At 38.9% G+C, this 13,203-nt stretch overlaps 1 protein-coding gene across 1 annotated transcript; it reads right to left on the reverse strand.

The window, feature by feature from the left end:
• Positions 1-10,746: 10,746 nt before the first annotated feature.
• On the reverse strand, positions 10,747-12,436 carry LOC147339188 (E3 SUMO-protein ligase ZBED1-like). The gene is made up of 2 exons (XM_086297927.1): positions 11,376-12,436; positions 10,747-11,218 (listed from the first exon to the last, which is right to left on the reverse strand). The coding sequence occupies exons 1-2, from the start codon at positions 12,434-12,436 to the stop codon at positions 10,747-10,749; spliced, it is 1,533 nt and encodes a 510-aa protein (XP_086154053.1).
• Between the last annotated feature and the right edge of the window lie 767 nt (positions 12,437-13,203).

The following is a 13,203-nucleotide window of genomic DNA, read 5'->3' on the forward strand; positions in this document are numbered from 1 at the left end:
CCAGTGTATCAGATTAACCTGAGATTTGTGGTCATTTTACAAAAGCTAAACACCTAAAATAATCTGTAAACTAAGCCTGATATAAATATGCAAGGTAATTATTTGTGACTTTTTAACACAGACGTATGTCAAAAAAGGGCACAAATAATACCAATTAATAATGATAACAGAGACCCAGAGATGTAGAAATACAAAAATAAAAATGAAATAATAAAAATGGATAAAATAAAAGATGATATTGCACAATATACATATGAGGGAGACTTGTCAAAAGGAAATAAAAGGCAAACCATCAAGGGATTAGCTGTATGTGTGATTCTTTTTATTTCCATTCTTTCTGAAATGTAAGTAAATGACTAATAAAAATTCTCAGCATTGATTTCAGTTGAAAACATATATGTAAAAATGTTATCTGAAATGACCACAATGAAAAATATTTTAATAGGTTGCTGAGTTATACTACACACAGTTTATCCATATATCCATTTTCTTAAATGCTTATCCACTGGTATATCTAACTACCCAAGATACAGAGGGTACACCTGGATACACCCAGTCCATTACAGGGCTAATAAAGAAACAACCATCCACACTCACATCTACATCCATTGTTAATATAGAATCACTAATTAACCAAACATGCTTGGACTGTGGAAATAAAGCAGAACACCAGAAGAACACCTCAAACATATAACCATTTAACTGTGAGGCAACATGCTAATTGTTGCATAACCATGCTGTCCAAGTAATATAGCATAATATAATATGTGTTTACACATTCATGCTAATATTTGTCAGTCTTATAATTGCACTCCTGCTTTGGAAACACTTTACAATATAACCTGTATCCTTGTATCTTCTTTCTCACTTTTTCTTGTTTTATTGGGGCATGATTAAACAGACAGGTATCCATTACCTTAACTCAGAGCAATTCACACTTGCCCCGGGCTATATGTCACAGCTGATAATATATACAAAGCCCTATGAATCTGCCTTCTTGAAACCCCCCATGCCCTTTATCTGCCAATCCCATGACTTTCATTGGCTGACTTGAAGGATGATATCCCTAATGTTCTTGACAAATTAATCCACAGGGGAAAGCCAATGACAGTGATCTGCCAGTGGGTCATCCCTTTGGCTAAATCTGTCATTTCACATTTGCAAGGATGCATGTGCAGGACTGCATAACTAAGCAGCATATTTGTGTAACCTGAATGGAGCGGCTGGTGTCAGTACATACATACAGACACCCTATAAGGATTCAAATCCCTGAGAAGAAACGTAATTGGGTCTGATCCAGAATGCTACAGCAAGACAGGGATTGGAAAGAAAGATCACATTTCTCTTTATTGGCTTCTCTTCATTGGCTCCCTGTTTAATCCAGAGTTGAATTTAAAATCTTGCTCCTTACATACAAGGTCTTGAATAAACAGGCCCCATCTTATCTTAATGACTTTATAGTACCAAATCAGCCCATTAGAACACTCTTGCACTGCATGCAGGCTTACTTAGTATTTAAAAGTAAAATGGGAATAAGAAATAAAGATTTTTGAATGACAAGCAGCAGTGAACCTACAAAGGCTGCACAAGTTCTGTGCTTGTAATACAAGTTCATGGATACCCATGAAATTCATGTTACAGTATTTGGATGAACAGATGTGAAACTAATTGCCATGCAAACAAACATAATGGAATCTATGAGTTAAATGACAATGTGTTAAAAATGTACAGTCTGCACTAAAGTAGATGGATAGATTAACCCTCATTTATTCATATCAGTTTTAACACGTTAACACGTTTGGCATTTACTTCTTCATCAACATTGATTCAAATGTTGACTATGAGATGTTTTGCAAGTTAAAAAGGAACATATGAAATACAATGATAAAATGCTAATCAATTGATTAATTTTCTCACCTGCTTACCCAAGCCATTGTTACTTTGTCAGTGAGAGCTTATCTGGGTGAGATGCAGGGTACATCATGGCGAGTTTGCCAGTCTACCACAGTGCAAGCACAAAAAGACAGACAACCATTCATGCTCACATCAATGCTAGAATCCAATCTAAAATCACTATTTAACTTAACATATATTATCATGGAAGTCAGCCCACACAGACACAGGTGGACCTTTTCTGAATTCTAATGCAGAAACTGTCCTGCAGAGAGGTGACAGTCCTAACTAATGAACCACTCTTCTTCTCTTCCCCCACCCCTCCACACTAGATACATTTATGACCCTAAAAATCCCCTAAGATGAGCAGCAGAAAACCTATTACCAATGATAAAGGCGCTGTATTTTGCCGTATAGCACAAAAAATTGGTATGGTGCCAATAATATACTGTTTTGCAATTAAAATGCATTTTACTTGTTTGAAAGTTATATATAATCTGTGTTCCCAGGGGATGTGAACAAGCAAAAAGTGTGCTGAATGTTGAGTACTTCAACAGCCTTTTTGAAATATACAGACACAGATGAAAGCTCAGAGTGCATTTGGCCCCATATACTATACCGTATGTTGACAGCAGACAACAAACATACTTGCCTGAGTATTGCAAAGCCGCATGTTTGTATAGAGAAACTGTTAGGACAAACTGCACTGTCAGTCCTTGAAATTAACGCATCAGAGAAACCATGTAATGCAATTTGTATGACTTCTAAGCAAAGCTAGTGGAAGTGAGTGGGCCTAAAAACAGTTCTAGTGAGTCTGATTCCAGCTGCGCCACACTACGCATTTCTTTTCACACATTTGAATTCAAACAAGGTCCCAGAAAAGTGGATTGCTCAGACCTTGCAGAAGAGCTCCTGTTTTTCTCTGAATGTATTCAATTTGAGTTTGTTGCTGGCAATATTATAGGGCAAGTGAATGCTGGAGAAATTAACTAATGTTGGGTACACTCTTTGATTTAAAAAAATTTGCCACAAAACATTGTTTACTAATAATAAACTATTTTTAAGGGCAAAGGGTGATGGATTTATTCTTGGCATTAAGATATTTCCTGCTTATCCAGTGGATGTGCTCTTGGTATAGCCAAGAGTCATAATGAGCAGGATAGAAACACTGTGCTGTGTTATCACTTTAAGAGCTACCATTGGCTCAAGTAGATATGCTGGCACAGGTGGAAACTGGGTAGGTGGCATAAAGCTTTAACAAGCAACAGAGAGCACAGCAGTTGGTGTAGCAAGGATGTTTTTGGGATTGATTGTGGGTTGTGTACACAGTGATCAGCTGATAACAGCACGTTCTTCCTGAACAAATATAATGTTCCGTGGAATTAAGGAAAGTCCAGCTGTCATTTGGCAAAAAGCAAAAGCTCTAGAGTTTATTAAACCACAAAACTGATGCAACTTTAAGCTGATGAAAAAAATCTGTCTGATTTGTTTTGCACTCACTTAATATTGCACTATTTGTTATCAAAATATTCACAATAGCTATGCAAAATATGAACTGTGGTAAGTTCTTGCATCTTTTGTCCTGTTTAAATCGTTTAATACCCTCTTACATCACCCGTTCACCTATTTTGTCTTTCAAGGTTTTGCATGTTAAATGATAATATTTCATGTTTATTTTTGTATGTTAAAACAAAAGAAGTTTTGTTGCCAGACTATGCATGTGAGTTCCCCCGTTAATCAGGGCATTAACGTTGTATATCTCGTATGTTCAGAATCTGGCTGCTCACTCATTGAGCAGTACAAGCATGGATTGGTTTTGAACTTAGCTTTCAGGATTAATTATTCAGTGCATTTTTGATGGACCTCTGAAACTGTTTCCCCTGTTGCAATATTAATTGCCTTGCCAAAATGTATTACAGATTTATTTTCAATCATTGAAGGGTGTCACCCACCCCCAACTGAAAATAGGGAATGCAAACAGAGTAAGGAAAGTAAGGAGATTACTGACCTAATGATTGTGATTTCAAGAGATGGATGATCGAAGTGTCAACAGATTTGTGCATTTGTGCTAGTGCCCATAAACATAGACATTTTTCTCTTTCTTTCTCTCTCCCTCTGCTGTCCTTAGGCTATTGTGGTATCAAGAACACAAAGCATAAAATACATTTTAACCCAAGTGGCAGCAATTTGAAAACTCATTTTGTGCTCTCTATTGTTCTTAATGCCTGCCTTTTGTGAATAGATTAAGACTTGTTTACCTTGTTTACCCTTATTTTTCTTAAGACATTGCCTTTTTGGACATTTGGATGTAGAGTGATAAAGGAATAAATTATAGTTGGATTACAGACAAAAAAAAACTGAACAGATATTCCTATTAAACTAGCAGTTTTCATGAGATGCATTTAGATTACAAAAAAGTTAGTCCAAAATTTAGAGAGTAGATTTGGAAGTTGTTAGTGAAACCTTGTCTCCTCAGGGAGGTCATTCCAAGCCTTTGCAGATTTGATAGCGAAGCAAGGTCACCCTGAGTTTTTAAATTAGATTTGGGTACAGCAAAGAGTGACCTTCCTGATGATCTCAAGCAACAACCGTTGGCTCATAGGTACTTAAAAGCTCAGTGATATAGCTGGGAGCCAGACCAGCAAGTGTGTTAAACATGAATAGTTGAATCTTAAAATCAACCCTGAACTGAAGATGCAGCCAGTGTAGCTCAGCTAAAATATGTGCAATATGCTCTCTCCTGCTGGGAATAAGGCTTTGAGCACCAGGGTTCTGTACTGATTTAAAGCAGGTCAGGTTATGTTTTCACATGCAGTGTGTAATGAGATACAGTTATACAGACACTGCAAATAAAATCTTAATTGTTTCTTGAGCTTGATTTAGTGAAACACGAAACACATAAAAAATAAACAAAAAGGCAGTGTTTTAGGAATCTTGAGTGAAATATGCCACGTCACACAGAAATTTCTGTAGTATATGTAGATACTTTATAGGATGGCTAGTTAGACCCAGTGTGGCTCATTACTCAAAGAAACTGCATTATACATTACATTTCACTTTTTTTTAAAGTAATGTATTAAATTACTTAATTACTCTCTAGAGAAACAAATTTATAACATGTCCTCCATTGTCACATGATTACCATTTAACAATATAAACAATTATTCCACTATTGTAGAAACATGTGCAGGTAAAAATGGAGGCTACTATCCTGCAAGGCCTACTGCTCATCACTGCTTTTGTTAACTGCTGCTGGGCTGAGGTCAGCATGCATTCAGCTTTACCATCACTCCAGTTGATGTCTGTGTAAATGTTTCCAAAGAACCCAGTATAATGCAGTCTTTTCTGTCTGGTATATAGTATATAGTTTGCACCATTGCTCTGTTGTCCTTTCATTCACCAAGAATAAAAGTAATGTTTATATTGTCACTTCTCAAAAGTTGTGACCATTGACCTCCCTCCTGCACATGAATTGAAATCAACTGATTACAGCTCTAAAGAGCCTTTGAATTTAAAATAACAATATATACAGTATCAGTCAAAAGTATTGGACACACCTTCTCATTTAATGTTTTTCTTTATTTATGTAGTAAACAAAAAAGTGTGAAATAACTGAAAACATGTTTTATATTTTAGATTCTTCAAAATAGCCATTTTTTTTCTTTGATTACCGCTTTGCACACTCTTGGCATTCTCTCCATGAGTTTCATAAGGTCATCAGCTGAAATGGTTTTCCAACAGTCTTGTTGTGTGTATATATATATATATATATATATATATATATATATATATATATATATATATATATATACATATATACATATACACTGAACAAAAATATAAACGCAACACTTTTGTTTTTGCTCCCATTCCCCATGGGATGGACGTAGAGACCTAAAATTCATTCCAGATACACAATATAACCATCCCTCCCAAACAGTGGTCACAAATCAGTCCAAATGTGTGGTAGTGGGCACATCTGCTATATTGAGATAATCCATCCCACCTCACAGGTGTGCCACATCAGGATGCTGATCTGACATCATGAGTAGTGCACAGGTGTACCTCAGACTGCCCACAACAAAAGGCCACCCTGGAATGTGCAGTTTTGTCTCACAGCAAAATGCCACAGATGCCACAAGCAATGAGGGAGCGTGCAATTGGCATGCTGACAGCAGGAATGTCAACCAGATCTGTCGCCCGTGCATTGAATGTTAATTTCTCAACCATAAGCCGTCTCCACAGGCGTTTCCGAGAATATGGCAGCACATCCAACCGGCCTCACAACCGCAGACCTCGTGTAACCACACCAGCCCAGGACCTCCACATCCAGCAGGTTCACCTCCAAGATCGTCTGAGACCAGCCACCCAGACAGCTGCTGGAACAATTGGTTTGCACAACCAAACAATTTCTGCACAAACTGTCAGAAACCGTCTCAGGGACGCTCAACTGCATGCCCGTCGTCCTCATCGGGGTCTTGACCTGACTCCAGCTCGTCGCCGTAACAGACTTGTGTGGGCAAATGCTCACATTCGATGGCGTCTGGCACGTTGGAGAGGTGTGCGCTTCACGGATGAATCATGGTTCACATTGTTCAGGGCAGATGGCAGCTGAGAATGTCCCAGTTCTTGCATGGCCAGCATACTCACCGGACATGTCACCCATTGAGCATGTTCGGGATGTGCTTGACCGGCGTATACGACAGCGTGTACCAGTTCCCACGAATATCCAACAACCTCGCACAGCCATTGAAGTGGAGTGGACCAACATTCCACAGGCCACAATTGACAATCTGATAGACTCCATGCGACGATGTGTTGCACTGCATGAGGCAAATGGTGGTCACACCAGATACTGACCGGTTCTGGGTCCCCAGACCCCCAATAGCGCAAAAAACTGCACATTCCAGGGTGGCCTTTTGTTGTGGGCAGTCTGAGGTACACCTGTGCACTACTCATGATGTCAGATCAGCATCCTGATGTGGCACACCTGTGAGGTGGGATGGATTATCTCAATATAGCAGATGTGCCCACTACCACACATTTGGACTGATTTGTGACCACTGTTTGGGAGGGATGGTTATATTGTGTATCTGGAATTAATTTTAGGTCTCTACGTCCATCCCATGGGGAATGGGAGCAAAAACAAAAGTGTTGCGTTTATATTTTTGTTCAGTGTATATATATATATATATATATATATATATATATATATATATATATATATATATATAAAGATATAAAGATATAAAGATATACAAAGTTTATCTATCATGTCTCAAGTGACCCATAGTCACTTTTGTCTCTGTTTGTCATGTTAGTTTAAATCTCTTCTTGTGTCGATGTATGTCAAGGATGGAGCCCTACTGTATCGTGTCTTATCACTTAAACCTCTGTTTTTTTCTAATGTCATCCATCCATAGTCTTCCACTTATCCTTGTCAGTGTCACAGGGGATTGGGGCCTATCCCAGCTCTCATAGGGTGAGAGGCGGGGTACATGCTGGACAGGTTGCCAGTCTTTCGGACAGACAACCATTCACACCTATATGCAATTTGGAATTACCAATTAACTTAACCCCACTAACTGCATGTCTTTGGACTGTGGGAGGAAGCCAGAGTACCTGGAGAGAACCCACGCAAACACTGGGAGAAGGCCAGAATCTAGATCCCCACATGGGGTTTAAAAAATGGTGCAAACCGTTTTGTCATGTTCCCAGAGCCGTTCTCAAATTATATAGAATCGTAGGCTTCAATAATGGCTTTTTCAGGCATGGCTGAGCAACTGACTTTTACAGTGGGTGGACAGAGCTTGAGCTAAATGAGCTATTAATACAGGTTAAGATGTAGAAAGAAAGGAATTCTAACACTTCCCTGGGGGAGCAAGCTGTAAGAAAGTCAAGTGAACATTACAAGTGTCATATCTTTACAACTGCTGCCACAAGATCAAACAATATATCAGAATGCCTGGAGGAAAACAACAGGTAACCGCTGTATCACTAACAGAGTCATTTAACCTTCCTCTCGTGTTATCTTTCTGTTATCATCTCTTATGTTAGCGGGTCGGTTTTGACCCGTGAATTAAATCAGCTATAAAATATACTAAAAACAATAAGTTATCATCCAATTTGTTTCTCATCTCTTGGTTACCTTGTTAGGCTTCCTTATCCATGAAAATGTTGGTTTTAATACTTTTGGCGTGGGCCTCTGGGTCTTTTTTTGTCACTATACCCCTCGATTTCAATAAAAAAAAAATTGTAAAATTAACCTCAGGAGAATCATATTAATAAATAAAAGGTTTCTGTGTTACCTGAGTATTACTGAGGGGTATAGGACACATCTCTTAAATAAATCTGTTTTATTGATTTTTTTCATTTTAAGATTAATAACTAAAATGACATCTATGGTGTTACGGGTCAATTCCGACCCATAGACATTTACATCAAGAAAAGACAAAAAAAGTTTGTTTTTTTTCTGCAGTAGACCTTTAATATAAACTGAAAAAAAGAAAAAGTCCACTCCTCCTTTGTTTTGGTTATAGCCGTGGGTAATTGTGGGCTTTTTATCACTTCCCAATGATACCGCTTCACCTCAGTTTCCTTTGTGAAGTTCTTGTCCAAGGTCATATCTGGTAAAAAAAAAATACAGTAAAATAAAATATCACAGCTGATATTGTGATCCTGCAGTCCAGTGGTCATATGGAGGACCACACATTTTCATTGTTTCTTCTCAGGGGTGCCACTCACAGCTTTGACTGTGAAAATCTGTACATTCCAGGCATAGTTGGTTTTTGCATCACAGGCTTCCCAGATTTTTCTGCCGTTTTTCCCTGGCTTACTGGGTATATATTGCCAGAAGGGGCATTTTCCTCAAAAAGTGGACAAGACGTTCATCCACTGTCACTGGCCCTGGGATGAACATCAGTGGAAGAAGCTGCACTCATCTCTCCCAGACATCCCTGATGGGAGCAAGCTTGTCAGACCTCGGTCTGGTCTCTCTGTTGTCAAATCTGAGGACTCTTGAATCAAAATGATATCAAATGTGTGAAGTGACATCGTTGCCCAGAAAATGTTTCTGCCTGTCGATGCATCCCATAGATGATCAGTGGCCTCATTGCAGCATCTGTACACTCCAGCAAGAAGAACACCAATGACAGCATCCAGGTATTCCTCATCATGTCGCCATGGACTTTTTTTCCCTTCAAGGTTTATCATAGTAATGATGATTCTTTCTAGTGACAATGGCATAAATATCTCAAAACATCTCTTGATGTCACTGACTTTGGTCAGATCAAACCTTGTGATTCCAGGGGTCATTTTGATGACATTTGCAGCAGCTGCCCTGCCATGTACATCATGAGGTACTGAGCTCCAAAAGATCTTACCATTTTTGGACTTGAATCTTTCAGCAGGAGTAGCTTCAGCACCAGCGACCTCCACCTCTGATCAGATGTGTCTGTGTCTTCTGGATGATAGTCCACATTGCCTTCCTCCGTAGAAACCTGCCCATCTGAATCGCTATGCTGTTCTGTGTCCTCTCCTTCATTTTCACCAAAAATATGATCCTGAACTTAGCTCACTGTGAATCTTCTTCTCATTTTTTGTATGCTGCAAATTGTAAATGTGCACTCTGGAAGTCAAATGGCCACTCAAATAGTGAATTCACCTCACATGCCCGTGTTTATTTTGTTTTGTTTTTGTGCAGGTATACTGCAAAAAACATGAAAAATAAGAATCCCCTAAAGCTCATATGATTAGGAGAGGCGCTTGCTGTAAGTGTTTTAGCTGACAGTGCACTTATGATTTCAGTTTTGGCTTTAATTATTGCTTTATACTCATAATATCATACCTGGGTCGAAACCGACCCTAACAACACAAAGGTCATAATTTCAACTAGGGCATTTTATAATTTAGTGAAAATATTTTTTTTTGTTTTATTTTGTAGAAATAGAGGTTCCTGACAAAGTCAAAAAGCCTTGATACAATAAACAAATGCATGTGATTTTTTTATGCATTTGAAATTTAAAATGGGTCGGTGCCGACCCTAACACGAGAGGAGGGTTAAAAGAATCACCTACTTTGTAGTGCAACTTATCACATTAAATAAACAATAAAATGTTGAGGATACAAATATCAGTTTGTAAAAATGCATCTTTCATGTGTTTTATTTGACTACATCAGCAGAAAATAATAAAACGTCTTCACAGCAGTGTCTCTGAATAACATGAATAAGTTAATAAACTATCATTTAGTGCTGTCAATAGATTTAAAAAAATTAACTAATTAATCTCACAATTTTCTGTTATTAATCGCGATTAATCGCAATTACTTGATCAATAACCTGGCTCCAATTACATTTTTTCAAGTTTATATTTTAAGATTGTAACAGACATTTATGCAATACAATGACGTAAATGCAGAATAAACACAAAGAATTTATGCTGAAATTCAAAGAGAATTTTAATAGTTTTCATCAATCTTTAACACAGTTAAAACTTACAAAAAAACTTTTAAGGCCATCAACAGTGACCGAACCCAGGCCTAAAGGTTAAATTGAATACCATAAAAATAAAGGGTGCACAAAACTCAGTATTTAAAACACAAAATGACCCAGAATGTTGAACATTTTTCACTTCAAAGGACCAATCTGGCTTAGTCCTTCTTTGCACTCAGCCAGTTACTGAGGCAGACTATTCTGTTTACATTGTCTAATGACAAAGAAGCACGCTTCTTTTGAATGATGTGACCTGAGAGTGAGAATAATCTCTCACAAGGCACTGTGGTTGCAGGGGTTGACAGGTACTTGCGTGCAATAGGTGCCAGCCTGGCATGTGCTACTTCTCTCTTTAACCACCACTATAGTGGACACTCTCCTGTGTCAATTTTGGGCTCTGCTTTGTGCAGATTCAGACAGCAGTCTATAGCATCTTCCTCTTCCTCTGTATCTGAATCAGGAGAACCCAGCAAGCAGATGGACATCTTGCTCTTCTTTGGTGATGGTTCCTCTGTTGTCTGAGCAGATGGTTGGTGTGCATGCGTCTCTGCCATCAGAAGGTCATGTACTGAAGCCCACACCTCTCTTCTTTCATCTTTGGAAAGGCACTTAAGGTCTTTAAACCTGGGATTGAGGGCATTAGCGATCTTCAGCCATGTGAGATTGCTGCTGTCCCTCCACTGAGCTAGGTCTGTGGTAAAAACCTTCTTAAACCTCAAAACGTAGACTGGGTCATCATCTGAGGGCTCCATAATTTTGAACAAATGACACAAGGCTGGCAACACCATGGAACAGGAGACATACCGCTCTCCCCCCAGCAGTTCAGTCACATATCTGGAATAGAAAGATCAAGTCTGTATTTTTCTATTAACCAGACAGAGACAAACATAAATACTACATATGAAAATACACAGAGAGGTGGAGAACATACTTGAAAACAAAGCTAGAACACAAAGATAGACACACAATCATGAGAAACGAAATTATTTACCTGCAAGGTTCAAGTAGTTCCTCCAGCTTTTGCACTCTGTCAAGCTCCTGGTCAGTCAACATGGTCACCTTGCTGTTTTGCTGAGTCAGGATGGTGGTCAGCCCACATCTCTGGATCCGCTTGATCATCTCTAGGGTGGAGTTACATCTTGTTGGAACGTCCTGAACAAGCGGTTCTGTTTGATGTCCATGTGCAGCTTGCTGTGCCTTTAATTCCTGAGCGTTTGCTGGACTATGCTTAAAATGTCCAACAATCTTGCAACGTTTGGCCAGAGCCCTTTCAAATGCGCTGTCGTAAAGAGAAACTGTGACCATTCTTTGCAGTATGTGGGCCATGCAGGGCATGTGTTCAAATGGAAGTAGTCTGGCAGCTTCAACCATGTTACGAGCACTGTCGGTGCCAAGCGTGGTTACCTTGTCCTTGATTTTCCATTCGTTTGCAACATTCAGAAAATGATCAGCACACGCCTCAGCATAGTGTCTCTCTTCAGTTTTACTCACTGTTAGTGCAAACGATTGGACAGTCCAGTCGTTATCAATAAAATGCACCGTGACCCCCAAGTAATTATCGTTGTTCACCAAAGTCCAATGGTCTCCGGTGAGAGCGACGTTCCTTACTTGCACAAGCTTGCTGGACTGCTGAGCTCTCTGGTCCTCATACAAAGTGTGCAGTCTCGACACAATGGTTCCTCTTGAGGGCAGATTGTAACACACATCTCCTGATGCAGCACGAATGACTTCTCTCAGTTCATCATCTTCTACTATGCTAACTGGTCGGCAGTTTTTAGCTATCCAAACAACCAAGGAATTGGTTAATTTTTCTCTCACATTTTTTGTTATTTGTCCACGAGCACCATACTCCTGAAGCGTAGACTGGCGAGGTCCCGTAGAGGCGGATTCAGTTGGGTGTTTTGCTCTCAGGTGATACACCAGTGATGAACTGCTTCTGTGGTACCTGAATTCAGCTTTGCAAATTGTGCACCTTACTCTCATTTTGTCCAACAAGCCATCAGGCAACTTCTTAAAGAGAAACTTTCCACCCAAAAGTCTGCCCTCATCCATGCTTGCGTGTGTTTGCTAGTGTTAGCTAGATAGTAGCATGGTGTCACTTCTTCTTCTTCTAATCATTTCTGTCAGGCCAAATGCCAGCACAGCACACTGTTGCCCCCTCCTCCAGAGGTGCTCATGAGTTTAAAGGTCTTAGATTACAGGGAATTTTAAAAAAAACAGCGTTAATTTTTTTAACGTGATAAACATTTCGCATTGATCTCAACAATTAACGCGTTAATTTTGACAGCACTAGTTATTATACAATCCCAGCAGTATGTCAAGTAAGTGGGGGGATGATGGCAAGTAACAGATCACAGTTTTGTCCAAACAGTTTTGTTCTCCTCGGTGCATCACTTTAAATATACAACTATTTAATGTTAGATCATATTATGTGCAATGAAAGGCTACAGAAATTTTTACATTACATTTAAATTGAAAACATTTACTATTTGAAACCCAATTTAAACAATCCTGGAAACACCCGTGGTCTATAAAAAACTGAAAGGTATGTGTTGTGTAATGTTGTTTTCTTTCTTGGAAGCCTCAATATCAAACTAGCATAACAACCTCAGTTCCAATATCATTAAAGATGCTAAATAGAGTAAGTCCTTAGTTCTTTGCCAGCTACAGTGTTCATGAGAAATACTTTAAGGCTTCATAAAAAGCTGTAGCAGCCCTCAGTATTTTCAATAGAGATGGAAAAATGTCACTAATGGCAGCCTACATGGTTGACTCTGCACTGCTCTGTGTACAGTAACAATAACCTAGATTTTCATCAT

This window comes from Aulonocara sp. 'chitande type north' Nkhata Bay, linkage group LG1 (assembly GCF_057382095.1).
Source record: "Aulonocara sp. 'chitande type north' Nkhata Bay isolate Kocher_YH1m ecotype deep benthic linkage group LG1, A_spYH_male_GT1.1, whole genome shotgun sequence".
NCBI classification, from domain to species: Eukaryota; Metazoa; Chordata; class Actinopteri; order Cichliformes; family Cichlidae; genus Aulonocara; species Aulonocara sp. 'chitande type north' Nkhata Bay.

Bases quoted from the DNA above. Each gene is read 5' to 3' on its own strand.
- LOC147339188 (XM_086297927.1), bottom strand. From the start codon at position 12,436: ATGGATGAGGGCAGACTTTTGGGTGGAAAGTTTCTCTTTAAGAAGTTG. The intron at 11,219-11,375 runs GTAAATAATTTC...TTTCTATTCCAG, and splicing joins GAACTACTTGAACCTTGCAG to ATATGTGACTGAACTGCTGG.